Raw genomic sequence first — 27,216 nt, forward strand, 5'->3', positions numbered from 1 at the left:
CTCATGTCTGTACTTTCATAACATTTTCATAAGTTTTCATCAAATATCAATGAACTTGCTAGTGAAGTTATTAGTCCAGCTTTTTTTTTTTCTTTTTGCCCCTCTTTTTTTCTTTCTCCTTTCCTTATTCTTTAAACTAGCCATTCTAGGTTGAGTCCTTTTCCATCTGTGTTTGATGAAAACCTACTGTGGAAGGTACTTCAGTCTGGTAGTGTGAATTGTGTGCATAATGCTGTTCTTCAGCTGTGTTAAATTATACCTCACCAACAGTTAAAGTAATCTCTGAAATGTGTGACACTTTGCCAAATCGAATCCTTTTATTTTCTTGGTTTGTTTACTTCTTTGTAAGTCTTGAGGGACATATTTAAAACCTGAGTAGATTTTCTTGTAGACTTGTCTTTGATTGATGTACCACCACTGGTTACATAGACTTTCTCCTGACACAGCAGCACATCTGAAATCAGAAGCCATTTCTGTTGATCTTCTAGTACGTCAGACACTTTGAGTTATGGTAGTTTATGAATACATAAGAGTTACACATGGAGACATGCACTGTCTTTTTCTAAAGAAAACCTCTGTATCAGCCAGTTTCATTTTATCATTTCCTCCAAACTGAGGAACTTAAGACACTGTACATCTGTGGTTAAATGAAGAACAGTCCAGTTCAAGTTGCTTGAGCCACACTGTATTGGCCACACTGGTTGAGCACAGATACAAAAATGGCTAGAAGTCAGATGCAGTCACATTCAACAATTATTACAACATAAAGATCCTTTGAAAACGTGGATAGTATGAATTTTCTTCTTTGAAGCTTAATACACTGGGATTTTGTGGAATATGTTAAAATGATAGTCTACATCCTAGGAGTCTCTGTGCAGATGTTGTCAAAGAGTAGATGATTACCCAATGGCTGCCCAAACAAAGTTTTATTAGAAAATGTATTATATTTAGCAATATATTTTTTTCTTTTATGAAATAATTATTTTTACATAACTTTCAATATGTGACTTCAATACCATGTTAGCTAATTGCTCAAAAAAAAAAAAAAGTGCCTGTGTCTTGGGGGTTTGATTCATGAGGGTCTTCCCTCTCTCAGAGTTCTCATGAAATGCTAATAACAAACATTTTTATCAGATGTAGGTTCGGTTACTTTATTTAAAATAGAGATAGTAGCAAGCGTTAGTTACGTTGCACGCATACATTTAATGTTGTCCTTAATGTCAAGGGAATTACTCTGAGACATTTTTGGCCTTCAGCTTCTTTATCGTAACTGTAGAACATGGTACGGTTCTGATCGACTTAGACTGTTTATTGACTGGATGTTTTTCATGAAACAGGGGTGGTGAACAGAAAGAATGCATTGAAATTCAGTAATGTGCATAATTCATCTATCACAATTTAAAAAATGGAAAAGACTAAGACAAGCTGCCATTCATCATAATTATTTAACTGCACTCCAGGGTGAGTTAAATTGTATTAAACAACTTCTGGCTTAACAGATTTAAGAATTGTATTGAGCAAGTTGCTTCTTCTCTATCCAGCTTACTGTTACTATTCAGTGATTTACCGTTTTGACATTTTTACAAAACACTTCATTTAAACTACAGAGTTTTCGAAGCTGTTTTAAAAACAAACTTGCATAGATAAAGCATTATATGTGTCTAGCACATAAGTAGTGGCAACCAAGTAGCTCAACTGGAAGTAAAACTACTGCAAATCTGAATCGTCGTTTAGAGAGATCTGCTTCTTCCCTGGGTTCAATGGTGAGGGACCAGGGCTTTAAGGGAACTGATTTTCTAATTTGGGCAGTTGTGTCCAAAATCAAGGGGAGGTAAATCCTATGGCAGTCTTGAGACTTTTTAACCCTCAGGTTTGGCAGGTGCTTCAGTTTCTTTCTTGCCTTCTTAAGACAAATAAACTATTGTATGTTGCTTATATGCTTAGCCAAACTGAACTTTCTCTCCATTAATAAGAAACAAGCGAAATAAAGAGAAAAAATCCAGTTAACCAAGTAGTTTGTTTGTACTTTTCTACATATGTGACAATTAACAGTTTAATTAGATTAACATGTGTTGTTAGGTAAGAAGAAGCTAACACTTTTTCTGAGTTCAGGTACTCCCCAAGAAACTTTCACAGAAAAATTATGGCATTCTAATGTTGATTTTCAGGCCTTGGCACCTGATGATTTAGAGTGAATATTTGCTTCTGGACCATATCACCATCACTGACTGTGATGGAGACTAGCAAAGATCAGCAGAAATTATTGAGAGGATAAAAGCAGTTCTGGTAGTTGACTCCGCAGGGCAGGCTGTGCCAGCTGTTGGACACAGCCCAGGTCTGCAGCTTATAGACTGACATGTTGCACCACTGTTGCCAGCTGCAGTATTAAGTCTTTGTCCTCTGCCCATCTTAATAGGATCTGAAATATGACAAATTTAAGGGCTGTCAGGCTTTCTACTTTAAAATATTGGAATGTGGCTGCCATCAGACCCAGGGCTTCAGCTTGGAAATTCTAGCTGTACAGTAAACCCACATCCTTGGCTGCTGGTCAGTATAACTTAATGGGTGTGACTCAGTAGCATTACTTTGCACTGTATGGCTTGGCTTGAATAAGCTTAGGAACTGCCCCTAGAAATGCTAGATGGAGCAAACTGTTGGGCAGAATACCTGGGAATTCTGCTGAGAAGCTGTGCTGAGCGCAGATGTTATTTCTAAAATGTTGCAGTTATATTTTCAAATGTAGAACTGCAGTTCCTTCTGACTTAGGCACAAAATAGAAGTATCTCTGCAAGTCATTTTAGTTAAGGAAAAAAAGAACAGTAAAAGAGAGGGGACAGAACCACAACTTAGGGATATTGAGCTTCCAGTGTTCCTTGATTTACTAACATAAAATCCATAAACTCAAATTGACATAGTTTTGTTTCATCTTAAAAGCAAATAGTCATCCCTACAGATTTGTCTTGGTTTCAGTTTAGTGTCTTCGCAGTACTTATTCTATTGGGAACTGACTACTGAATTAGCAACATCTTAAGTACATGTCAGTGAAATACTCTTCTGCATTCTTCACACATTCTGTACTGCTTTCAAAATATTCAGAGAAATCCTTAAGATATTTCCACCTGGTGGAATTTGTAAGTCACCAAATTATTTTTTTTTAAAGTTTGTGCTGTATTTTGTCTCTCCCTATGTGTAATAATATGATATAAACTTAATAGTTTTAAAGCACTGTTTTTTAAAAGTCTTGTTTAACTTTTTTGTGTCTGATTGTTCATTCTCTTATTTTCTGTCATGACATCTGTTCTTTGCATAAGAGTCTGAAAAGTGTTCCCTTCCTAATTCAGCTGTTTTTATCTTTCCTGGATTATCTCCTTTACTCTTTAATGCACCATCATTGTACTGAGGAAGTCACACCAGTGCTGAGTTGGGGGGCAGTTAACTGCTCTTAAGTATTGTTTTTTCCAGCATTCTTCTTTCTGGTCTTGCCCAAACTCCTTCATTAATTAATCTTGTTACTTTTTCTTGGGTGCATCTCTGGTGCTTTCTTTTCTCTCATATATGAAAATATTTGGAGATTGTGTGCATGTATTTCTAAAATCAGATGTGTTCTTTCCTTGCCTTTGCAAAAAACGATTATGTATGCCTTCTCTCCTCCTCTATCAGTTACTACAGCATCTGCTGCTGTTCCTTTGTTCAGCCCATTTGAAATCCAGTTGCATTCCCTGCTGCTGCATTAGAATGAGTGTTCATGCTGCAGCTCTTTCCTTGACTTGCCACCTTCATTAAAAAATCCAGCTGTCGACTTTTGTGGATTATCACGTTTGTAAATTTGCTGTTGGCTGTGACTGCATCTTTTTCCCCCCCTTTCTTCCCTTAAGCAAGGCTAGTTAGCTTTACCTAGCTGCTATTTGGTCTTCTTGTAGCAGGTCTTCCATGCTCCCTAGTCAAGGGATGACTTCCACATGCTTATCTTCCTTCAAAAAACATCTAACCTGGCGCTGAGATTATGTGCAAGTAATTAGTTAACTGATTAGGGGCAGTGAAAGGCAGCCTAAGATGATACTAATTAGGGGCTTTTAGCAATGTAGTGAAAGATGAACAGAGATCATTACAGAGAGATGGGCCTTAAAGGCAAGGATTTACAGTTTTTAGTAAAGGATTTAAACAGGAGCTGTTGTTGATCGCTGTTGTTGATCTACCATCTGTGAGACCTGATGCAACAGTGTTAACTTGATGTTATCTTGAGACTCTCTTCGTGAACTTGGTGTGATAGTGATGTGCCCTTTTTAAAATAGTGAAGCCATCTTTGTTGCTTCATTTTTTTAAATCTGTTTAGGGTAGACCTTCACAGGGACTATTGTTTGCAGTACCAAAAAGACCTCAAGATATCTTTCTTGCCAGGTTTGGTGAATGTCAAATGCCTCTACATAGTACTGAGGATTTGTAATGCAGGAATTAGTTCCCTGCAAAGAAAGTGCTAAAGTTGGAGCATTGTCATTTATAAGCCATAACATCAACAGCAAGCGAGCACATAAGAAGGCTCTAGTTTCTTTCCTTAGCAAGGAAACATGTGATCAGAGGGCAGCAACATCCCCATTACCCTTGTGACCTGTCTCTACCTGGCTCTGAAGTATGGTTGGTTAAAGGGACAGTCTGTAAGTAGACCATTTCTTCTATTTTAATATGCTTATCTTGGGGAAAACTAATCAAAACAAAAACCCTGAAAAAGTTGCAGAAGGTGGAGTGGGGTATGGGTGAATACCACTAGTCCTTTGGGACTGAAGAACAGATCTATTGCTGAAAATCGGTGAAGGAGAAAAATTACTTTAGCATTAGTATTGCACTTACCTTAAAGAAGACTCCACTATGCATGAATTTGAAGCTAGGCTAAAATACTTTCCTAAAAAAAATTGGAAGGTAAATTTGCTAAACAGTAAGAAAAATAAGAAATAAAATTTTTATGTCATTGCGGCTGCTTTAGTTTATTTCTTAGTTGCTGTCAGGTTTACCTGAGGTTAGGAGAAGAAAAAAGTGAAAATTAAAACTACCTAAGAACATGGGAAAATATGGCTGAATGTAACGTGTATAAAATGTGGGACACTTGCCTTGTAAATGAGGTAATTTTCTGCAGAAAGGAGATCTGTTATGTTGTACTACACTTAAAACTGTGGAGAAATAGAGGTGTATTTTGTCAACTACGGTTTCGATTTTACATCAATAAAATAACCTTCTAAGGAATAAAAACTACTAAACACAGTGAAACTGGCTATTTATCTTGCAACTACTAGTCTCGATTTTAAAGAACAAAAGCTTATTATAAATCTTTCTCCAGAAAGTTCTCAGGCACAGAATTTCCTGTCTCAGTGAATGTTTGTTTAGTCCTTTATTTACTTTTGTTGAGCGCTGTTTCTGTAGCCCCGTTGTTTGCAAATCAATGCCTTTCTAAATAAAATACCTTATTTCCCAGAACACTACTGATTGTTTCATGCCATAGGTGAGTCATATTGCATTCCCCACCCCCCCTTGCAAATAAAACAGGGTGTGTGAGAAGGCATGTGTGTGTGTTCCTAAAAGTCTTAGTCCAGCTTGGTGGAGTTGTTTGAAAGGGCTTTTTTAAGGGTTATTTGAAATTTTACTTCAATGATGATGAGGATGTTTCCTGTTATAGGTGATTGTTTTACATCACTACTCTGAGTGTACTGCTACATATATTATTTTCATGGAACATTTAGGATTGGTAAGTTCTATATAAAAATACATGTATTATTGTTTTTATGTTTAAGTCTTTTTTTTTTTTTTTTTCTTTTTTTTTATCCCATCCCTTTCCTCCAGGAGGATAGACCTGGTAAAGCATTTCCCTGCTTCACAACTCAGAACTCCTTTTAAATTAGGAATTTCCCAGTACTGTCCTTACTGCTACTGTTGGCAGTTTACTTACTAGCACCATAAAACTGTATAACTATTGGTGTGCTTGTTTATCGTAAGACATTTCTTTCTAACGATTCATGGATGCTTACTTCTGCTTCCAGAAGTAATGTGAATTTAGAAGTAGTAGAGGAAGAGATAGTAAAATTCATATGCAGAATGTCACTAATTGCAATAATAGATTTTTTTGGTTTATCCTGGTTAAGAAGGGAGGAAAAGTAAAATAAATCATAAAAATTGAGAGGAAGTGAGGGAAAGAGAGGAAGGAGAAATGGATGTGAATTAAAAAAGTTAGGAATTGTTTAAAGTTGGTAAGACAAAGTATCAAAAGAGTGAATGGGATGACCAAGTAATCATAAGCCTGTCAAGCAGACATTAATCTGGTGCAAAGTAATAGAGTGGCTGTGTGGGAGTTAACTCTGTTGCACACCTGTAATTCTTTATTAATTAATTTCAATCAACACAAGATTATGGGAAATAAATCTTAAGGGAATGTGAGGTTTTGAGAGAGCAAGTTTAACTTTTTGAAGATATGTGACATTTAATATTTTTAAAATGTTTGATTTGGTGCCATGTGACATGTTCATCTAGAAATTGGAATGATATAGAATCATCAGCATACATCAAGTGTGTTTTTAAAAAAATGGTTAATAGGTCTCAATAACATAATTGTTGTCAGTAATCAATGTGGAGTATGTGGAGGTCCTCTGAGGATTAATGTTGGTTCTGACAGTGTTTAGCCTTTTTATTAGTGATGAGGAAGAAATATAGAGTCATTACTGATAAAAGCACACAGATAACAAGGGCTAGTGCCATGGTAAAGTAGTGATCAGAGGAGAGCTAAGTGATCTTGAAAGCAGGAGTGTAAGGAAGCAGTATGTGTTTTGACACAGAAACGAAGACATGCCTCCAGCCTAAAGAAACACTATCAAGGAAACAGTGATTGAAAAAGACTTGGAAGCCATGCTTTTTGATGTCTGATCAGAAGTATCTGAAACAGGATGAATACTTGGCATTATTATAACGTTACTGGAATACTTGATCTAGCTCATGCAGCATCACAATTCATGAAGGACAACAAACTCAAGGGAGCTCAGGAGAACAACTATGTTGAACCATTAAGCGTCTGGAAGCACAACCTTGAAATTCCTTAAATCTGCCATTAGAATATTATTCAATAAATAGATCTACAATATTTGAACTAGGTTCACAAGCATGCTGTAGAGAACTGCTGTTTAATAATTGAGGCAACCCACAGAGCAGTAGGCCGCTAGTAAAACAAGCCTGAATGACTAAATAAATTTAGGCCGAGAATTAGATTAATTCATTTTTGGAAAAAGTTAAGGGTTGAAGTAGATGTCCCATTGGTACCTCTGGTCCTGATGGGATGCACCCATGAGTGCTGAGAAGGAGCTGGCTGATGTTATTGCAAGGCAGTTTTTCATAACCTTTGAAAGAACATGGTGATTGAGAGAGGAGCCTGAGAACTGGAGGAAAGCAAACGTCACCCCTACCCTGAAAAAGGGCAAGTAAGAGGCTACAAGCAGGCCAGTCTCACCTCAGTCCCTGGGAAAATGATGGGGCAGGAGCAACTAATTCTGGAAACCATTTCCAGGCATGTGAAGGACAAGAAGGTTATCATCAGGAGCAGTCAGCATGAATTCACTAAGGGGAAGTGACCAACTTGATAACCTTCTTGACCAATTTAATAACCTGCTACGATGAAATGACTGGTTTGGTAGATGAGGGGAGAGCACTGAATACTCTCTACCTTGACTGCAGTAAGGCTCTCGATACTGTCTCACGTAAGATCCTCACAGAGAAGCTGATGAAGTATGGGCTGGATGATCAGGTGGTGGGGTGGGCGGAAAACTGCCCAGGCCGAGAGGGTGGTGATCAGTGGCACAAAGTCTAGTTGGAGGCCAGTGACTGGTGGTATGCCTGAGGGGTCTGTATTGGATCCATTCCCACTCAACATCTTCGTTAATGATCTTGATGATGGGGCAGAGTGCACCCTTAGCAAGTTCTCAGATGAAGCCAAACTGGGAGGGGTGGCTGATACACTTAGAGGGTCATTGAAAAAGGGAAAATGCAGTGTCCTGTACCTGGGGAGGAACAACCCCAGCTACTAGTATGGGCTGGGGGCTGCCCAGGTGGAGAGCAACTTTTCAGAAAAGGACTTGGGGGTCCCAGTGGACATCAGGTTGACCATGAGCCAGCAGTGTGCCCTTGCTGCAAAGAAGGCCAGTGATATCCTGGGATGTATTAGGAAGAGTGTTGCCAGCATGTCAAAGGATGTGATCCTCCCCTTCTGCTCAGCACTGGTGAGGCCACAGCTGGAGTGCTGGGTCCAGTTCTAGGTTCCCCAGTACAAGACAGAGATGAATGTACTGGAGAGAGGCCAGTGATGGGCCACAAAGATGGTGAAGGGACTGCAGCATCTCTCATATGGGGAAAGACTGAGAGAACTGGAACTGCTCAGCCTGGAGAAGAAAAGGCTCAGGGGAATCCTATCAATGTCTATAATTACCTGAAGGGAGACTGCAAAGAGTACAGGGTCAGGCTCTTTTCAGTGGTGCCAAGTGACAGGACCGGGGGCAGTGGGCACAATCTGAAATGCAGGAGGATCCCTCTGAGCATCAGGAATTTTATTTTTTTTTTTGCTGTGTGGGGACTGAGCACAGCCAGAGTTTTCCCAGGGAAGTTGTAGGACCTCCAGCCTTAGAGATACTCTGAAACTATTTGGGTGTTGTCCTGGAAAAACGCATCTGGGTGGCCCTGCTTGAGCATGGGTGTTGGACCAGATAACCTTCATCCTTGGGGACAGTCAAAAGCCATCTGAAGATGGTCCTGAGCAGCCTGCTCTAGGTCAGTGGTCTCCAGACTCTTTTGATCATGCACCTCTATCAGTAAGAAATTTTTGAGCATGCACTCTTAATATATGTGTATTTATTTATAATTTATATACTCATACTACTGTACAAATATAATTAGTATAGTTAAAACATACACAAATAAAAGAAGTTTAAAAAGGATGATATAAAGATGAAAAAACCCCATATTTTTGAATTTTATTTCAGTAATGGTAAAAAACCACTTTTTGTTCCCCTAGTTAAAATATTGCTATTAATAACAAAGCTTTTAGGGACAACTACACTGATTGAATGTGCTTCATTATTTTTTAAAATCTGAGCTTGACACTTTATGATGCAGTGATTTGAAGGTCTGCCTCAAAGTTCAGTTATCGTTACTGAATCATTATCATTACTGTTATTTTCAAATTTTTGGCCAAGTTCTTGTGAGATCTGATTAGGTCGTAACTGTTAACAGATATCTCATAATGTGGCTGACAAAGAGCTCTTACTGAGGAGAAATGTCAGCTCTGCCATTTTCTTGTTGTTTGCTTGTATTTGCATTATTAGTACCATCTTCAGACTTTGATTCCTTTGCAAGAATTATTTTAAGACACTTGTGCATTTTGTGAGGGTTATTTTACTTCTGCTACAAATAGATAATATCCATGAATCCACTTAACCAGGAACACTTGAAATGCAATACACTGCAATTTGTTTAAAACTAATGGTTAAGTAAGAGCATCACTGTCACCCTCTCCGTGGAAGGAAGATGTGACCAAACCAACGGAGGGTGCCAGTGTCCAGCTGTATATAAAATATCAGTAAAGCTTACTTTCTTTGTTATTTTTATGTTTTTTAAAAAAATTGAAGTTCTAATATTTGCTTCCAGTGCTCCAATGGATTGTCTTCCATGCCACCCCACATTGCAGACATGTCCTTGTTTTGGCTGGGACAGGGTTAATATTCTTCCTGGTAGCTGGTGCAGTGCTGGGTTTTGGATTTAGTGTGAGAACAGTGTTGGTATCACACTGGTTTTGGTTGTTGCTGGGTAATGTTTATACTCAGTCAAGGACCTTTCAGTTTCTCAGGCCCTGCTAGCAGGAGGGCTGGAGGGGCACAAGAAATTGGGAGGGGACACAGCCAGGACAGATGACCCAAACTAGCCAAAGGGATATCCCATAGACATCATGCTGACTATATAAACTGGAGGAAGAAGAAAGAGTGGGGGACATTTGGCATCATGGCATTTGTCTTCACAAGCAACCATGTATGTGATGGAGCCCGGCTTTCCTGGAGATGGCTGAACACCTGGCTGCTGATGGGCAGTGGTGAATGAATTCCTTGTTTTGCTTTGCTTGCGTGTGCAGCTTTTGCTTTACCTATGAAACTGTCTTTATCTCAACCCACAAGTTTTCTCGCTTTTACTCTTCTGATCCTCTCCCACATCCCACTGTGGGGGGAGTGAGCGAGTAGCTGTGTGGTTGTTGGTTGTTGGTCAGGGTTAAACCACAAGACTGCTGCTCTGTGTTGTACGTGTTTGGGGTGGGAGACAGGAGATGACTTCCAGAGATCCCTTCCAACCTCAAGCGTTCTGTGACTCTGTGATTCAAGAATCTAAAAATGCTGAGAAGTAATTTTATAAATATATTTAAGTGACATGTTTGAGATGATGTGATAATTGGATTGTTCTGTTCAACTGCCTCTTTCTGAAAAGAAGACAAACAAGAAGAGGACACAGTAACTATAGATGCATGATCTTCAGGTTAATACTAGGAGACAATTGTAGGAGAGCATCATGCTTCCACACCTGAAGCTGAAAAGAGGACTGTCTTCGTAGTTCATGGGAGCAGTACTTTGAAAGGCGTGCAAACAGTTAGGAGCGTTTGCTGAAGTGAAAAAGATTCAACTAACGAACTGGATCTGTATAGCACCAATAGGCATAGAAGTGGAGGAGTGGGAGAGAGGCATTTTGTGAAGGAAGACTGAAAAAACACAAACCAAGAACGCCCCCCCCCCAAAAAAAAAAAAAATAAATTACCTCCAAGTCCTAAAAATGTTAAACTTTATAGAAAAAAAACCCCAACAAACAACCATGCAAAACACACTGAATTGCTGTGTTAAACTGTTCTTCCAGTATGTTTTTAAGTTGAACAAAAACTACTTTACTTTTCCAAGCTGTTTAGTTGTGGGCTATCACCCTTGGATCCAAAAGGAGCAGAGGAACAGCAAGATGTGACTAGGTCAGGCTGGCTGAGAGTAGGATGGGTCTATAATTTGACATGACTGTAGGAGAAATAACAACTTCCAGCCATGAACAGAGTTGAGAGCTAAGACCTGAAATGGTGCTCAAATAGATTATTAAAGAAAAGAATGTGGCTAGGTCAGTAACTCTGACATCTCTATGATTTAAAGTATTTAAAATCTGTGATTGCATATGTCAGTAAAAGATATACTCTGGTTCAGGCAGGAATTAATTACTTTAAGTCCCAAGGTTTGTGCTGTACATTGGGTTAGACTGTGTGATGACAGATTAATATATGAATGTCTCGCATCCACTTGAAATATCCCTGTGTTTGGACTGCACTGATACTTGGCACACAATTCTTAGTACCCATTGAAGTCTTTAGACCTATCAGCTACCTCAAAAATAGAGGCCAAACATAACTTTTATTAAGATTTGTAAGCATTTCAGAAAGATGTATTTACATAAGAAGAAAATTGTCCCAGTAATTAAACGTGAATTAAGAAAGATAATACGAAATACACGTAAAAATATACCTGTATACACTGTATGTAACAGGTGATATGATATTACTAAAATAATACAATAAAAAGTGGGTACTTTCTAGTAATCAAGCTAAAAACTCTGAGCTGGTCTAATCTGTCATAAATGAGTGACACTGTCTAATCTATAGTTTGGAGACATAAGCATACATTTAGCTTTTATCAGATAATCCTACCCTGAAGTGAACTTTGGCAACTGATAGGGCAAGACCTTCCCAATTTAGTAGTGTACTGGGGTTCCAGGAATATCAGACCTTTTTCACAAAGGATCAGAGATGCTTATTCCAGTGTTATGTTCTGAACAGAACATCCATTTCATCAGGCATGGAGCAGGAATTAGCAGAAAGCAAAAAATCATTTCAATGAACCTGAAAGTCTTTGGATTTGCTATTACTTAGGTACTACAGTCACTCACACACAGACCTGAAATGGTTTCTACAAGTTTAGAAAGCGTGAAGCTCTGTGTGGCCTCCATTTGTCTTTTTGTTGTGGTACAACATTTAAATGAGTTTTCTACTGACTTAATCCTCTTATAGGCAAGAATTGAAAGTAATTCTTTTGTCTGGGTAGTGTAGTGATAGTGCACTGCTTTGCTATGTGGGAGATTGAAGTGTTTGCTCCTTGGGTCATATAAGCTTGGACAGTCAATGTTGCAGCAGTAGTGCTTTTAATGCTGTCAAATGTGGTTCTCTCTTACAGTTGATCAGACCTTGTGAAAATATCAGAGGTTTCTAAAATAAATTATTTCTTCTCCTTCTGCAAGGAGCTTATAGATGTGATGAATGAAATAACGTATAATTTATTGCAAGAGATAATGATTAAAAATGAGGGGGGGTGGAAAGCAGTAGCTAACTACATTTAAAAATAGAAAGTTATTTATACCTGTAGCATAGTGAAAGCCTGTTGTGCTGACTGAATTTAACAAGTAGACCTGGGATTCAGCCTTGGTGCAGTTAATAACTGGAGGCATTATTGATGTACTGAACTAATTAACAGTGTGATGAAGTTGCTTGCTGGTGGTTTTTGACTGCTTCATCACTGTGGCACCTCCTACAGGTTAATTCATTGAGCAGCACAGGTAAAGCCTCCAGATGATGGAGGTCCTGCTCTCTTTTCATCCAGGCAGAGTTGTACTGACAGAAGTAACTAAATAGAGATGAATATTTTCCTGAATTATTGATTAGGTAGCTAGAGCTATATGATAGAAGTAAATGATTTGGGATGCAGCTGTAGCAGTTCATAGTTGCTGCATGGGAAAACACATATACAATAATTGTAAAAAGCAAACCAAAATGAGTAACAGCCTTTCTCACCTGAAGGAAAGCCCTCAGATTAAATGAGAAAAACTGCAGCAGAAAATCTGTAGATTAAAAAAAATAATAAAAAAAGAAAAGTGGGGGAATTATTTGATTAGTAGGCAGGGAAGGGACCGCATGGACTTCAATATGTCTTTGAATTCTTTCTCTGTATAGAATTCTTTTATGGCATTTGCTCTCAAATGTCTCAGTGCACACATTAAAATTCAGAACATAAACAGCTGGTTTAATTAGATGATAAACTATTTCACTTAAAATTTATAGGGAAAAATACCATTGTAAGATAGTCTAATATAATAACAAACGGAATGAATACCAATGTGTCCTATGTTTTTTTCATTTACTCTGTCTACTGATGAAGTAAAATATAAACTTCAATATATTCTGTCCAGATCTAGGCTGTTGATCTATCAGGCAGAAGAAATATAAAATCCATCTTAACATGATTAGTTTTATGAAAATATTTTAAGGTTGTGGAATCCTTTATACAAAATGTTTAGGGGTGGGTTGTTTGTTTGTTTTGGTAGTTTTGTTTTGGTTGGTTTTTATTATTATTTGTTTATTGTGGTATAGCTGAAAAGCCTCTGAAACTAGCAAAGCTAATGCTGCCTTTGTTCTTTACTTTAAGCTAGAAGTGTGTTGTAAATAGTCTGGATTTTTTATCCAAGCATAATATGCTGTTGTCTAACAGGACGCATTAAATGTTCTGTAACAACTGCAGAACTCATCAAGCAAATGGAAAGACTAGCCCTGAAATCAAGCCTCAAACTTTTATTTTCTCATAATCAATAGGCAAGTAATGCACGTTGGATTTATAAAGATATTGAGATTGACTGCTTAAATCCTTTTTAAAGTTCAAAGCTGGAAACAGATTGTGTGTACAAGCAATCCACAGTAGAGTTTCTAAGTAGGGGCTTGTGATAAGTGAAATTGGGTTTGACTGAAATGGCCCATCAGTCCCATATGGGGTTAGCAGGAAGATTTCAGGCTCAAAAAGACAGCAGTTTGGAGAAGCATCAAGCATTGGTTTCACATCACCTAGGATTGCTGTGTGGAGTCTGTCTTCTAGGAGAGGTAAAGACAAGAGGCTCATTAAAAGTGAGCAGCACCAGGGAAAATGATTGAGCTTCAAGTACACTTGTGGTTTTTAGCTTGAAGAGTGTAAAGGTGAAGATACATTTTAAAAGCTGAAGTGGTAGATGAGAAGAATACTGTCAGGTTTCTCAATGAAAACCCTTTATATATAGATATATAGGATATTATAGTAGTTTTCTGACAACAGAAAAAAAATAATTAAAAAAATCCAAAACCCCCACAAACCACCAAACCGCAAAACCTTACTCAGCTCAGAATGTCTTCATAGTTGGATGAGATTATAGTCTCTCAGTTATCAAAACTGTATTTGATAAAACAGATTGTCTTCTGTCCTGCTGTCTGATAACTTCAGAGGCAGTATTAACTGTCTGTAAAAGTTGTGGAAGCTGGAGAAGAAATGAGTCTTGGGGCTCACATTGAGGACCTTCTATGCTGTACTAGAAATCTAGCTGTGGTATCTTAGTTTGCCGTGGGCCCATTGTCTTAGAGCTAACTTTTACCTGTTTCAAGACTTTGAACTATTTTGCACTGTTGTATTTATTGACCTTAGAAAAACATGACAATACTGAGCTTTACAATCAGAACTCAGATTCTTCTTCGCTTCTTATTCTGATATAATCTGTGCTGATAACAGATACAGTATAGTAGTTATACAGTAAAAGTAATTTAAATTATCCCAGGTTTTGATTGCTCTATGACAGCATGAGGGTTGTTTGTCAATGTCAGTCCATTTATCTAATGCTGTAAGGCAAGGAATGAACAAAGTGACTTTGACCTATGAAGTAACACTGTGGTTTGTTCCCTCAGAGCAAGTGTTCATTAGCTTGATTTGAATTGTAAAATTATGTGATAAATGTACTGAAGCAGCATAGCCTTTTTCTCATAGTCTCATAGCATGAAATGCAGCTGAAAGCTGATTTATTTTGTGAAAATTTGCATGACTCTTGGCACAACCATAGAAAAGAACAGTGGCTGCTTACTGTGTTGCTTATTCTTGCTTCATTCACACGCATCCATTACAATGTAAGGATGAAATTTTGGGGGGGTCTAGATGAATAGCACAATTTTTAATGAAGAATGAAGAAGTTGGATTATAGTAATTTTAAGAAAAAGTGCTATTTTTCAAAGTTATTAAAAAGTACTTTAGTGAAAGTCAGATTACACTGGGATCACTTTGTGAGCTGAATGGCTGGCATTGCTGGTTGTGGAAAAGGTGGTTTGACTGTCGTTTATTAGGCTGTATTTCCCCAGAGCCCTAGGATGGATGTAGCATGAAAAGGTTTGTTCTCATGACAAACTGAAAATCTAATAGAGTGTTTCCTGAAAGGGTGTTAGAGAAATAGTCTCATGTGGTCTTGTAATCACAGCCTTGATGATTATATGTTTCTTAGGATACACTGTGTTTTAAATAAAGTATCAGAGTGAGCAGACCTGTTATTATGATGGATTTTGGCTGTGAGGCATGCATTTCAATCCTATCTTCCCAGCTAGAGGGGGAAAGAAAGATTTGAGTATCGTGCCTGACCAACCTGATGGCCTTCCATGATGGAACGACTGGCTGGGTAGATGAGGGCAGAGCGGTGGACGTTGCCCACCTTGACCGCAGCAAGGCTTCTGACACTGTCTCCCATAACAGCCCCGGAGGTCAGCTCAGGCCGTGCGGGCTGGATGAGGGGACAGTGAGGCGGATCGAGAGCTGGCTGATGGCAGAGCTCAGGGGCTGTGACCAGCAGCGCAGAGCCCAGCCGGAGGCCTGTAGCTGGCGGGTTCCCCAGGGCTCAGCGCTGGGCCCAGCCCTGTCCAACGGGCTCCCCAGCGCCCTGGGTGAAGGGGCAGAGCCCTCAGCAAGGCTGGCGGTGACACAGCCCTGGCAGGAGCGGCTGGTACCCCAGCGGCTGCGCTGCCGTTCAGCGAGGCCTGGGCAGGCTGGAGAGCTGGGCGGGGGGGACCGAATGCAGTTCAGCAAAGGGGGTGCCATGGGGGCCTGGGGGGCATCGGGAGGAACGTGGCCGGCAGGTGGAGGGAGGTGATCCTGCCCCTCTGCTCTGCCCTGCTGAGGCCGCACCTGGAGTGCTGTGTCCAGTGCTGGGCTCCCCAGTTCAGGAGAGACAGGGAACCACTGGGGAGCGCCCAGCAGAGGCCTACGGGGATGATGAGGGGACTGGAGCTTCTCCCTTGTGAGGACAGGCTGGGAGAGCTGGGCCTGTTCAGCCCGGAGAAGGGAGGATCGAGAGGGGATCTTATCAATGTGCACAAATATCCCGTGTGTGAGTGTCAAGGGGACGAGCCCAGGCTCTTTACAGCGGTGCCCAGTGACAGGACAAGGGGCAACGGGCACAAACTGCAGCACAGGCAGCTCCATCTGAATATGAGGAAGAACTTCTTTACCCTGAGGGTGACAGAGCAGTGGCACAGGCTGCCCAGAGAGGCTGTGGAGTCTCCTTCTCTGGAGACTTTCAAAACCCGCCTGGACACGATCCTGTGCAACCTGCTGTAGGTGACCCTGCTTTAGCAGGGGGTTGGACTAGGTGATCTCCAGGGGTCCCTTCCAGCCCTGACCATTCTGTGATTCTGTGATCCTCACACTATTTTTTCATTCCTTCTGAACTGTATTTAATTTAATCTCAGATTTTCCAGTATATCCATTTCTTTCTTGGCTATCATCCATCAAGTTTTGTATTGTCTCCCAAATGCTTTCTCCTGTTTTTCTCTCCCCTCCCCTGGACAAATCTTTCTGGGGCAGCTGTATTTTAATGCTATATGAAGATACTGGGGTACTCAGGTGAGGTGAAATGGCCTAAGCAGTTTTTAGGATAAAAATGTGGATTTAATGTGAAGCTACTGAAAGCAGACAGGTGTCCTCTTCCCTTTTCTTGAAATTTGCTTGTCTTCAACAGGTCAGTAGAACTGCTCACATCCATTATAAATATCATATGGAGAGACGAATGGTGAGTGATTCTTGAGTGTACTGCTTGTCAGGGCAGCACTTTACCTAAGGAAGCAATCTAGGATTTTGCCTCTAGGACTTGGTAGTGCTATACGAGCAAATGAAACTGGGTCGAGTGGGGTGGGGGGCGGAGAGAAACGAGTAATTTCTTACTATGTTTAGAAGTTCTCTTTTTAATTCCAGCTTCACATCACATACTTGGGCATGTTTTGGTGATAGCTCTCCTCACTGGAAAAAGTGAAGGTAAAATTGCAATAAAAGCCAAGTGAGGAAACGGTAGAGGTGTTCTACATAACAAATAAATTAATAGGGGCAGCTTCTGTTACTAACACAAGAAATCACAAATAGATGTGCTGAGTGCAAGAGATACACTTAGGTATTTTGTCCCTTGGCTCACAGAAGGGTGAAATGCTGCAGACTGCTTCAGAGTCACAACTGGCATTTAATGCATGGTCCGGGAGTTAGACCATAAATTACCTTTTCTTTTCTTCCCTAGGAAAGAGTACAGAAAACATTACCATGTGTTTTACTGTAGTTTTTCAAAACAGAGGTGTAATTTCAGGTCCTTCAAGAGGTACTGCATGTTACCTTGCCAGAAGAAAGTATATCAAATTGTTACCTATTGTATATATTACTGCAGTATGTACATCTGTTTCCCGCTGTCCCAGTGTGTCCTTATTAGTCTCCATTTCAAGTAAATGGGGGAAAACATCCCTCTCCCACATCTCTGTTCTGTGCCATCTGCTTGCTTTGCCAACCAAGATGATTGAATGCTTTTACACATTTAATAAAGGGGTTTTGTGAACTCCTGGGTGGTAGCTATAAAAATAAATTAAGTGAATCCTATGATATAAATTATATGAAAGAGGTGTTCAGTTGCATTTTTGTTTTTTCTCAGGAGGCTTATTCCACTGCCAGAATCTCTTTTGAATTTTTTATTCTATTTTAAGTATGTGAAAAGAAGGTTCCCTTTGTTACTTACTTGTAGGTCAAAGCTTTATGTTAAAACATTTCAGGCAGTTTACATAAGAGACTTTTGCATGTTGAAGCATGGTTTTGTCAGGTATTTGTGATAAAGAAGATGCAAAACATATGGGAAATCTGTCTTTTATTTATTGATTTTTGTAGTGGTTTTGGCCACAGTCCAGAATTTCAGTGAGTTGAGTCAGCTCCAAAACACGTGTACATCACCAGTCTCCTTCTTGTAACTGGTATGCCAAAAGTAATCTGTTTAATAAGCTATGTACATCTGTAGGTTAAATATATGTTACAGATTTGATTTATAGCTCTTGAAAAGTCATTCCAAAGTACTTATCATATGGATTTTTTTTCTTATAAGGCTCTCTTTCAAAAAAGTTATTATCACAATATTTTATTACATTTGTAAAGTAAATTCCCTGATCTAGAACCCAATCGTAGCATTACATTACTAATTAAAAAGGTGCAAGGGCACATATACAAAAAGAAAAGAAAACGGAAAAAAACACAGAACAAAACCCCACAAACCACCAAACCCTCCCAACCGCTGGTTTATGCATAGTAGCTATTGGTACAAGAAATGTTTGGTTTAGTATTAACTTTTGTTGGACTGGAAGACCAGCGAGTTTTACCACCCAACATGATTTCCTTCGCTGTTACTAAAGCGTAGAATCCAAATTACTTTTGTACAGAAGCTTGTTTTAATAATACCTTTTAAAATAGGGTTTCCTAAATATATTTCTGTGTAATCCTGTACTTTATTGGATTGAACACTCTAATATTTCTTACGGTAGATGTGTTCTAATTAATGAAAACTGCAACAGGAATAGAATTTGTGTATTATTATGTAAGCATGCCTGTGCCCTTGCCCATATAATCCATGCCACACACTAAGAAAAGCTATCATTAATATTGCAAAATCAAACACCCTGGCATTAAAAATGCCAGAAATCCATTTGCTCACAGAATGTTAATGTGCACCCATTTTCCCATGGGCCTCGTAAATATTCGCTGATAGAAAAATGACACAAACATGTAGATATTTTTTGCTTACATGAGACTCGTCATATTTGTTTTAGGATCCCTTATTCAGTGTCTTCTCTTTTATCCTTGGTGAGTGGTGTCTGTGTACTATGTCTTGGTATCTAAAAGGAGTTCAAATGCATGTTTTGAGAAGAAACTTTTTTTTCAGGGCTTTTCACTAGAGTTCCAGAACACAAATTTTGAATTATTCTCGGTATCCGTTAGGCAAGTGTAATTTTTTAGAAAATATTTTATTTGCCTAACTGTGGGCAGTTTTCCAGGGGAAATGAGAACTGACATATATGTCTTCCATAACATGCAGCTTTGCTACAATGTCCCACGTCACCAAAACTGAAATGTTTTTGGAAACGTTTGTGTTGATTCAGTTTCTGTCAGGTAAGTGGAGGGAGAACATAGAGAGCAATTATAAATGTTTTATGAACATGTGGTGAGCTTTTGAAGTCTCATAAATAACACTTTAAATGTTCATCCAAAATTATTTCTTTTATTTTTTTTATACTGTCATCACCTTCAATACTGCTGGAATTGGGTCCATGAACTCGGAACTCTAGCATTTTCATACCACCTTTTCCACACATCTTAGCACAATTTTGTATTGTTTTCCACCTGTTGTTCTCCTTTACATCCAGAATTAGTATCTGGCCTTTCTTAGTTGTGAAATACATCCTTTTACTTCATCATCTTCACTCATGAGATTTTTCCAGATAATTCTTCTGTCCTCTACCTTTTCAAAATGTTTTCTGAGCAGAGCCACAGAGAAGTTCTTTAGTTGTAAAATCTGTTTCCTACTGCTCTTTTCCCTCACCCTGTGCATATGCAGACTCAACAAAGTGTAGATAGTATTTTAATTTATATCGACTTTATGCAGCACATGGTTTTTCAGACTCCCTGACCAGTAATCTAGATTACAGTATTATTTTACAGCTCTGAATGCTTGGCTCTAGTATAAATGAAAAACTTGGTATATTTTGAGAGAAAATAAATGCTCTATTTTAAAATAGACTACCCACTGTTGAAAGCTCACTTGTAAAGCCTGGATAAGAATTTTTGGTGTGTGTATGTCACTGCAGATACGCAGCAGCTCTGTGTGAGCTTTGGAGGCACACAGAGAAGAGTTTCTTTTGTTAGCTATCTCTGAGCTAGCATGTCTGGAAAGGCCTTTAAATGTGTAATGCTGTAACACCTTTGAAAGGGCAGGTAGAGCCTTTTTTTTTTTTTTTTACTGAGCATCTACACACAAAGCAGAATCCAGGCAGGACATTATGTCCGGTTTCTAATGTGTTCCTTAAACTGTCCAATTATGTAGCTCAACCATTTATTGATTTCAGAGAGGTAAACATTTTTGTATTAGGCAATTTCTGTCATCACCCTATCTTTAATAAAAGTTATATGGAAGACCAGACCTGTCATACAGCTTTAGAGACAGCATTTTCTTTTTTTTTTATGTTAAAAATTGCCTATTGATTCCTAGTTTTGCTTTCTCTGTTAGCCAGTTTACAACTGAGAATGTCTTTTTATTTTCTACTTTATCATGACTTACTTGCCCCCAAAGCAGTAATTGTTTATTCTCTGATTTGATGGTTTGTCATCTTAGGTGCTCAGGATCCCATTTTCCTAATGCTGTGTTTCTCAGGTAATTTTCTAGTTGTCATGGGATTGTCTAGATAGGATGATTTGCCTGAAATCTAGAACTTTAAAAATGTAAAGGGAAGCACAAGGCAGCATTACTGTGACAGTTACTCGTTGTCCTGAGCAGTAACCCTTTGGGATGAATGCTGACCCATTCACAGTGTACTCGAGCTTAACAATTGTATTTTGTCAGTTTTCAGTTATTTCACTTTTCATTTGCTGTGGTATGTTGTCCAGGTAATGTGCTTGGTCTATTGCTGCTGGATGCAGGGTATGTTCCAGAGGGCAGGAGGGCATGCGTCTGGTTGAGAAATGGTATATTTTTGTTTGGGCAAAGCCTTTTTTCTTTTCTTCTTTTTTTTTTTTCTTCCCCCTCCTTTTTTTTTTTTTTTTTTTTTTTTTTTTCTCCTCCATTTTTTCTTTATGGAAAGATCCATTGCCTAATAGGAGATTAATCTTTCACTGCATTATCAAGCCCCCTGATATTGACATGTAGTCTAGAAACCCAGCTTTCAGATCAGATATCAAAACCTTTATCTCTGTTTCAAAGAATAGCTACATTGTACTTAGAGTTAATCAACATAAACACATTTCCAGTATGAAACTGAAAATGCAGAGACAACAGAATTTAGAATACTTTTAAATGAGATAAGAATACTAATAAAATGTGGGATTCAGTAAACTCGTCTTCTGGGTTCATCTATTCTGCCACAGAATGCTTGGTACTATGGCAGACCAGGAACCGCAGGGTTTTGCTGTGAAGAAAAAAAATGTATTGTGTCCCAGAGCGGGGCCCTTGTATCAGTTCTACTACGCACTTATGTTCCCTGGTAATGGCAATGCTAGCATTGATACTCGTAAGTGTTACAAGTTTTAGCTGTTGTGCATTTGGCAGGAGATTTTTGATAGAGAGTAACATTGATCTGAATCTTTGCAGTATATAAGACCAACAAAAATAAAAGTGTCCAGTGTAACTTGAACTTCTTTCTATGTTAGTTTTTGTCACTTAAATGATTTTGTCTTCTATTGGCCTACTTTTTGCTAAGGTATTCTTTGAGAATACTTCATAACAGATGTAATAATTATATCTGTAACACACAATACTCTGAATAAAACTTTATTCACATTAGAAATAATATAGTATGTTCTTTATTCCATTTACTTTAATTGGTTGCTTTCATCTTAAATTATATTCCTCATTTAAGCTTATATATTTTTCAAGACCTAAGTAATTTAACCAAATAAAAATAGAAATGTGCAAAAAGGACTACATTTGGACAATGGCATAGTTATATTGAACTGGATTCGTGATGGTTAAATGAATAATTGCAGTTGAAAGAACCATAGGCTGTAATAGACTGTATTGCATCATATGCATTTATAAATTCAATTTCTCTCAGGAATCCAAATATATCTATAAAAAGTAGCATAAGCCAAAGGATCTTAATGGGGTCTGTATCTCTTGTTTTACTTAAATATTTCAGTCAGCACAGAATTCATTCTTTAAAATACAGTTTGTCCATGCAGTCTTTAGTGCCATTATAATAGGCAGGGAATTTCTTTGCTTGATTAAAATATGTAGCTGCCAATATGTATTTTAATTGTTATTATAAATTCTAATAGCAAAAATGGGCAGAATTTCTCAAGTGTGCTAGTTGATTAAACAGCTGCCTGCCTTGGTAGCAGCTCATGTTTCAAAACAGTGCAACAATGAGAGACATTAAAGACAACTGATGATTTTACAGATTTTACCAGTCCTTGTTGATATCATAAGTGGAAATCTATGAAGTGGAAACCCTGTACAGTAAGAGTATCATCACTAGAAAACAGGTGAAGCACTGCAGAAGGCGGCAGGCAGGCAGGCTTGAGTAGATGCAATGTAGGGTTTGGTCTAATGGCATGACCGATTTCTAAGGAAATTAATCTTATTTGTAATACAGTCAGATGTGAGTCAGAACTTTGGGAAGCAGGCATAAGTCATTAGGACTGTCGATGACTCGTCAGTGACAGTAATTGTTACTTGGCTAATTTGGCTAAGCTTTTGTTTTGTTTTGTTTTGCTCCACTAAGATCTGTGTTATTCTTAGTCTATAAACTTGCTTATATTTCCAACACCTATATATGCCATGCATGCTATTTAAATCTACAAAAGACTTTCCAAAAAGTCATGGCCATGCAAAGCTTTCCTTAGTGTTCATGTTATTCTTTGTGGCTAGCTGTAGAAAGAAACATGGCTTGGCATCTGTGCTATTAAAGATCTTACATATGCTGGTCAGTTCTCTGGATGGGTGGCTGTACAGTTTGATTACTCATAGTAACACTTGCTACAGGTTAGTTATTAGTTGTGGGTGGAAGTGACTTAGGAATGAAGAAGTTCAAAAATACCTTTTAAACTCTTCCTATAGCAGATATGAAGATTAGATACCCGTTTTGAGGAAGTTGTAAGATAGTGAATTTACAAAGGTTTGAAGGATGTAAATGGCAAAAATAAAATAAAATATAAAATTAATCCTGACAGAGTGATTTAGCAACAGACCTGCCAGAGAAATGAAGAAAAGCTGTGAGAAACAGTCCTGTATTGACAGACAAATGATCTAGATAACTAGAACTGTTGTTCTATTTATCCATGTTTTTGACAACTTCCTAGCTAGCGAGAAAGGGAAGAGCCTTTACTAACCATCTGGAATCACAAACTCTTCCCTTTTTTCCAGTATTGGATGTTTTGCAGCACTTGGCTGCACTTCTGGGTTTCAGCAAGAAAACACCTTCTTAAACCCTTCTATGCCTTCTTATTGCTAGAGATATGTATGATGTAATGAAGTATGGGAGCTATTCTGTACATTTATTAATCCTGTGTTTGAATTGTAAACCCTGATTTATGCCAGGTTTTATTTGGGTGTATATTTTTTGCCAGGCTTAACTACATTGGACAATGCATAACTCGACGTTTAAATTTGTCCTAATATCATTTGCAGTACCTTTGCAAAGAAACTACCTTTTGCTTCACCTATGGTTTGGGTTTTTCTATTTTCTTTTAAAAAAGCACAAATAGGTCTGTGAAAGTTATTTTGCTTTTGTGTCTGAAACTTAGCTTGTGTCATATTTTATGAAGCTTGAAGCAATATTTATGCAAGTACTAGAACAAATGGGTACATGGCTGTCTAATTTTCTAAGCCTTCCCACTGGAGATGTTGCAGATGTTATTTGATATACTTTATACAAGTCTCTTGTATTTTTGAATTTGTTTAACTTCAACGATAACAGATATAAATTATCTCTTTCCTGAAGTGGAATATTAGTTTGGAGTTGCAAGTTCTCTAATGGCTTTTCTGTTCCCACTGGATTGCCTAATTGAATCTTGTGCACTCAAAATTGTACATGAAGATGCAGTTTAGAACATTTTAGAACAGAGAACAGTATAGGATGACCTATATCTAAGGGCACAGTAAACATTGTATGTCTATAAAGACCAATGGCACTGTAAGAGAACAAAAAAGGAAATTATTTGGTGATTGTATGTAAAAGTAATTGCTACTAAAGATTATATGCTTGCAAAGTGCTTGTCATGAATCTCAAGTATACATTGGGACTAGCTATTAGGAAGGCTGGACTTAGGTGAAGATTGTCAGGTATAAAGAAATTTTGTCTTCTACTTTTTGATAAGGTGTTCTGTAATGCCACTTACAATGTTCTAGGAAAATTTAGATTTTTAAAGTAATTTTTAAAGCTAGATTTTGTCTGGTTTTGCTATTTTAATACATCTTGGCAAGGCTAAACCTATTGTGCCTATGGACGGATAGCAAAGATGATGAATAGCCCTAAATTTAGTTTTGTTTAAACAGCTGCAGAATTTACTTTAATATGGACAGAAATATCCATGGCTAGGGTTACGTTTGTTTTCCTGAATAGGAAAGATGTCACTTTTCACTGGAGTGAAATGTCAGACATCAAAGAAAACAGAATTTTGTAACCCTCTGTTAGTCCCCTGGTAGAAGAGAATGATGTTGAAATGCTGGAAAAGTTTCCTCTGTACCACAGGAAAAAAGCAAAGCTTTTTTGTGGATAATGTTAGATTGAATTCTGAATTCATGACATTAGATTTATCCGTGCCCCAGCTTGGGATAGCGTGAGGTTTTATGACCTGTTATTCTTTTCTAAATTACTTAGAAAAGTGTGAGAAAAAGATAGGAAACAATTCTGTTTCCTTTTGGAGAGTTTGAGGCTATGCATAGATTGGCATTTTGGGATGGATGTGCTGTATTGTACCAGAGACACTGATCCCACAAATAGCCAGGCTGGTCCAGGTCTGCAGCACAGCACTTCTTGGAACATCTAGGCCTTCCCTTATTTGGAAACCAAGATAGAGGAATGGGAGCTGATGTTCCCATCTTACAGCTTTCTTCTGAAATGTAGGTTTTTAGGCATGGAATAGTTGTTTTTTCCTGAAGAATGCTAATCATTCAATCTTGCAGTGTTCTGAGTTTTATTGCTTTTTACTTTCCTGGTTTGTTTTTGATACCTGATGATTATGTCATAGGAGAAAATTTGTCTGCAGTTCTAAATCAGCTGCTTGACCTTGGGATTTTGTTTTTGTGACAAGAAGGTTTTATGCCCTCTCAAAAAGGATGATTAATAAATATATAATAATTTGTATTAAGAAATTTTAAAAATACTGTTGTGTTATGGATATGAGCCTGATGCATGGCCAGGATGAAAAAGCTCTCCTGTTGAGTCACGAGGTTCAGAAAGAATCCCCTTGCTTTCTAAACTCCCTTCTCTGAGAGGAGTCTAGGTGCAGCTAGATCTAGTCGTAGTCTCAGACTTGGTCAGTGGTTTAGGTATAAAGGATTAATATGTACACAGCCACTCATCAGAGTCAATGTTTGCCTGTCAGAGTCCTCTCAAAGACTTTCACTGAAACAGTTTTGCAAAGTTGAAAAGATAGATGATTTATTAAGGTGACAGATAAAACAAATTCGGAATTGCTGTTTGATAAATGCAACTTACTACAACTATTGAGCTCCAGTTAAGAGTTCAGTGCTTTTTGTTAACAATACTTTCCCAGGTAACATCTGGCAGTCGGAGGTGCAAGTCTCACTACAGAGGCGTACCTGTTGGGGAGGAGGGAGGTCCAGGCCTGTCAGCCCATCCAGTAGTTGGAGTTCTCATCCTCAAAATAGAGGATTCTAAATGCCAGATTTATAGTCATGGCAAAGTGGGACTAAGTCAATTATTGTGTGCTGACTGGCCTTTAGCAAGGGTTCTCAGCTCTGAAAGGCCAGTGGGGCCTGATGGCTCAGTACAGGGCAGGGTGTTCAGTACAGATGTGGGGGGTATTTCTGGCTTTTACTGAAGCAACACCAGGGTGTGAGGCCCCTGCCTCACCTCAGGTGTCACTCAGTTTGAGGGCTAGACCGCACCCACCACATCTGTTTTGTGAGATAAGCATGTCACTCAAGTCAAACCCAGCTACTCACTGCTGACTCTCAGTAACTTCTGTAATCGGCACCAACAATTCCAGTGTCCCACAATTACACAGCCTGCACTGAATTATCTCACAGTTGTTAGGATTAGAGATTCATAGCCTCTTTTCTGTATGCCTTGTTTAATTGTTATCTTTGTGTTTGTTTTACAGGATGCTGTACTTTCGATGAGCCTCTCAGTTCCTGTGGCTATAGTCAGTCAGATGATGATGATCTTAACTGGGATCAGGTGAATGCACCGATAAAGCCCTCCTCAGGTCAAGGGATGCCATCTGGTTGGTCTTTTATTTTGCTTTGTTTCTCTTTGATGATAGCTTATGTGTTTATTCAGCATTTCTTGAAAGTACTATTGTTAGAAAGCTATTTCATCTAAATCTGTTTAATTGCAATAGTTAGATCTTCCAGGTGATTTTTGTGAGGGATGTTTTGCAAATCAAAGGTCTTCTTTTGTGTGGGGAACATAAAGGTTAGAAAGTAGAAACAAAAACTTGGTGTCATCAGGGAAGGCAGAAAGAAAACAGAATGATGGCTTGAAAATTAATGTGAAGGAGTGCTAGAAACAAGCAGACAGGACTACTCAGGAAGACCCAAAGAAAGAAGGAATAATAAGAGATAAAATAATGATGTCCTTAAAAATTTTCATTGGAAGAGATAGTATTCAGAATCTGTTCTGAAAAAAAAAAAAAAAGAGAATGAAAAAGAGGTGAGAGAAAAAGGAGAGAAGTATGCCAAAACGAAGGGCTTCAATGATATTGTGGCTGTGTTTAAAAGAGTTGTGATACTACTATTTAATGTACTTTGTGAACTGCATACAGTTGGACCAGACTCCATAGCAATAATCCTTGTATTCTGCCGAACTGTAGACTTCGGTAATACAGTCATTCCTTTACCACTTCACCCACACAAATACATAAAATTTGACCATTGGTTTTAAACTATCCTCTAGCCTAAAACTTATCAGTTATTATTTTTTCAGGTTATTACCTAGGCATGTTAAGAATTCCCCCATGTACTGATTTCCATGTCCTGGGGGGATTGCTTGCAGCCCAGCTCAGCATCTTCTTTGGCTTTTAAAGACTGAGCCTCCTGTGACTATTCTCACCTAAAGAAGCCCAACCAAAAAGACCACTTCATAAAATCACTGACTGTAGCTTCACGGGACTT

General features: G+C 38.4%; 1 protein-coding gene across 9 annotated transcripts in view; it reads left to right on the forward strand.

Moving 5' to 3' along the window:
• Positions 1–27,216, forward strand: part of PTPRM (protein tyrosine phosphatase receptor type M) — a 481,749-nt gene that overhangs the window by 83,134 nt on the left and 371,399 nt on the right. For all 9 annotated transcript variants that reach the window (XM_056332147.1, XM_056332148.1, XM_056332152.1 and 6 more), the window contains exon 2: positions 26,205–26,327. In XM_056332147.1, coding sequence (XP_056188122.1) covers positions 26,205–26,327 — 123 coding nt within the window. The remainder of the gene's footprint in view (positions 1–26,204; positions 26,328–27,216) is intronic.

This window comes from Falco biarmicus, chromosome 3 (assembly GCF_023638135.1).
Source record: "Falco biarmicus isolate bFalBia1 chromosome 3, bFalBia1.pri, whole genome shotgun sequence".
Lineage (NCBI taxonomy): Eukaryota > Metazoa > Chordata > Aves > Falconiformes > Falconidae > Falco > Falco biarmicus.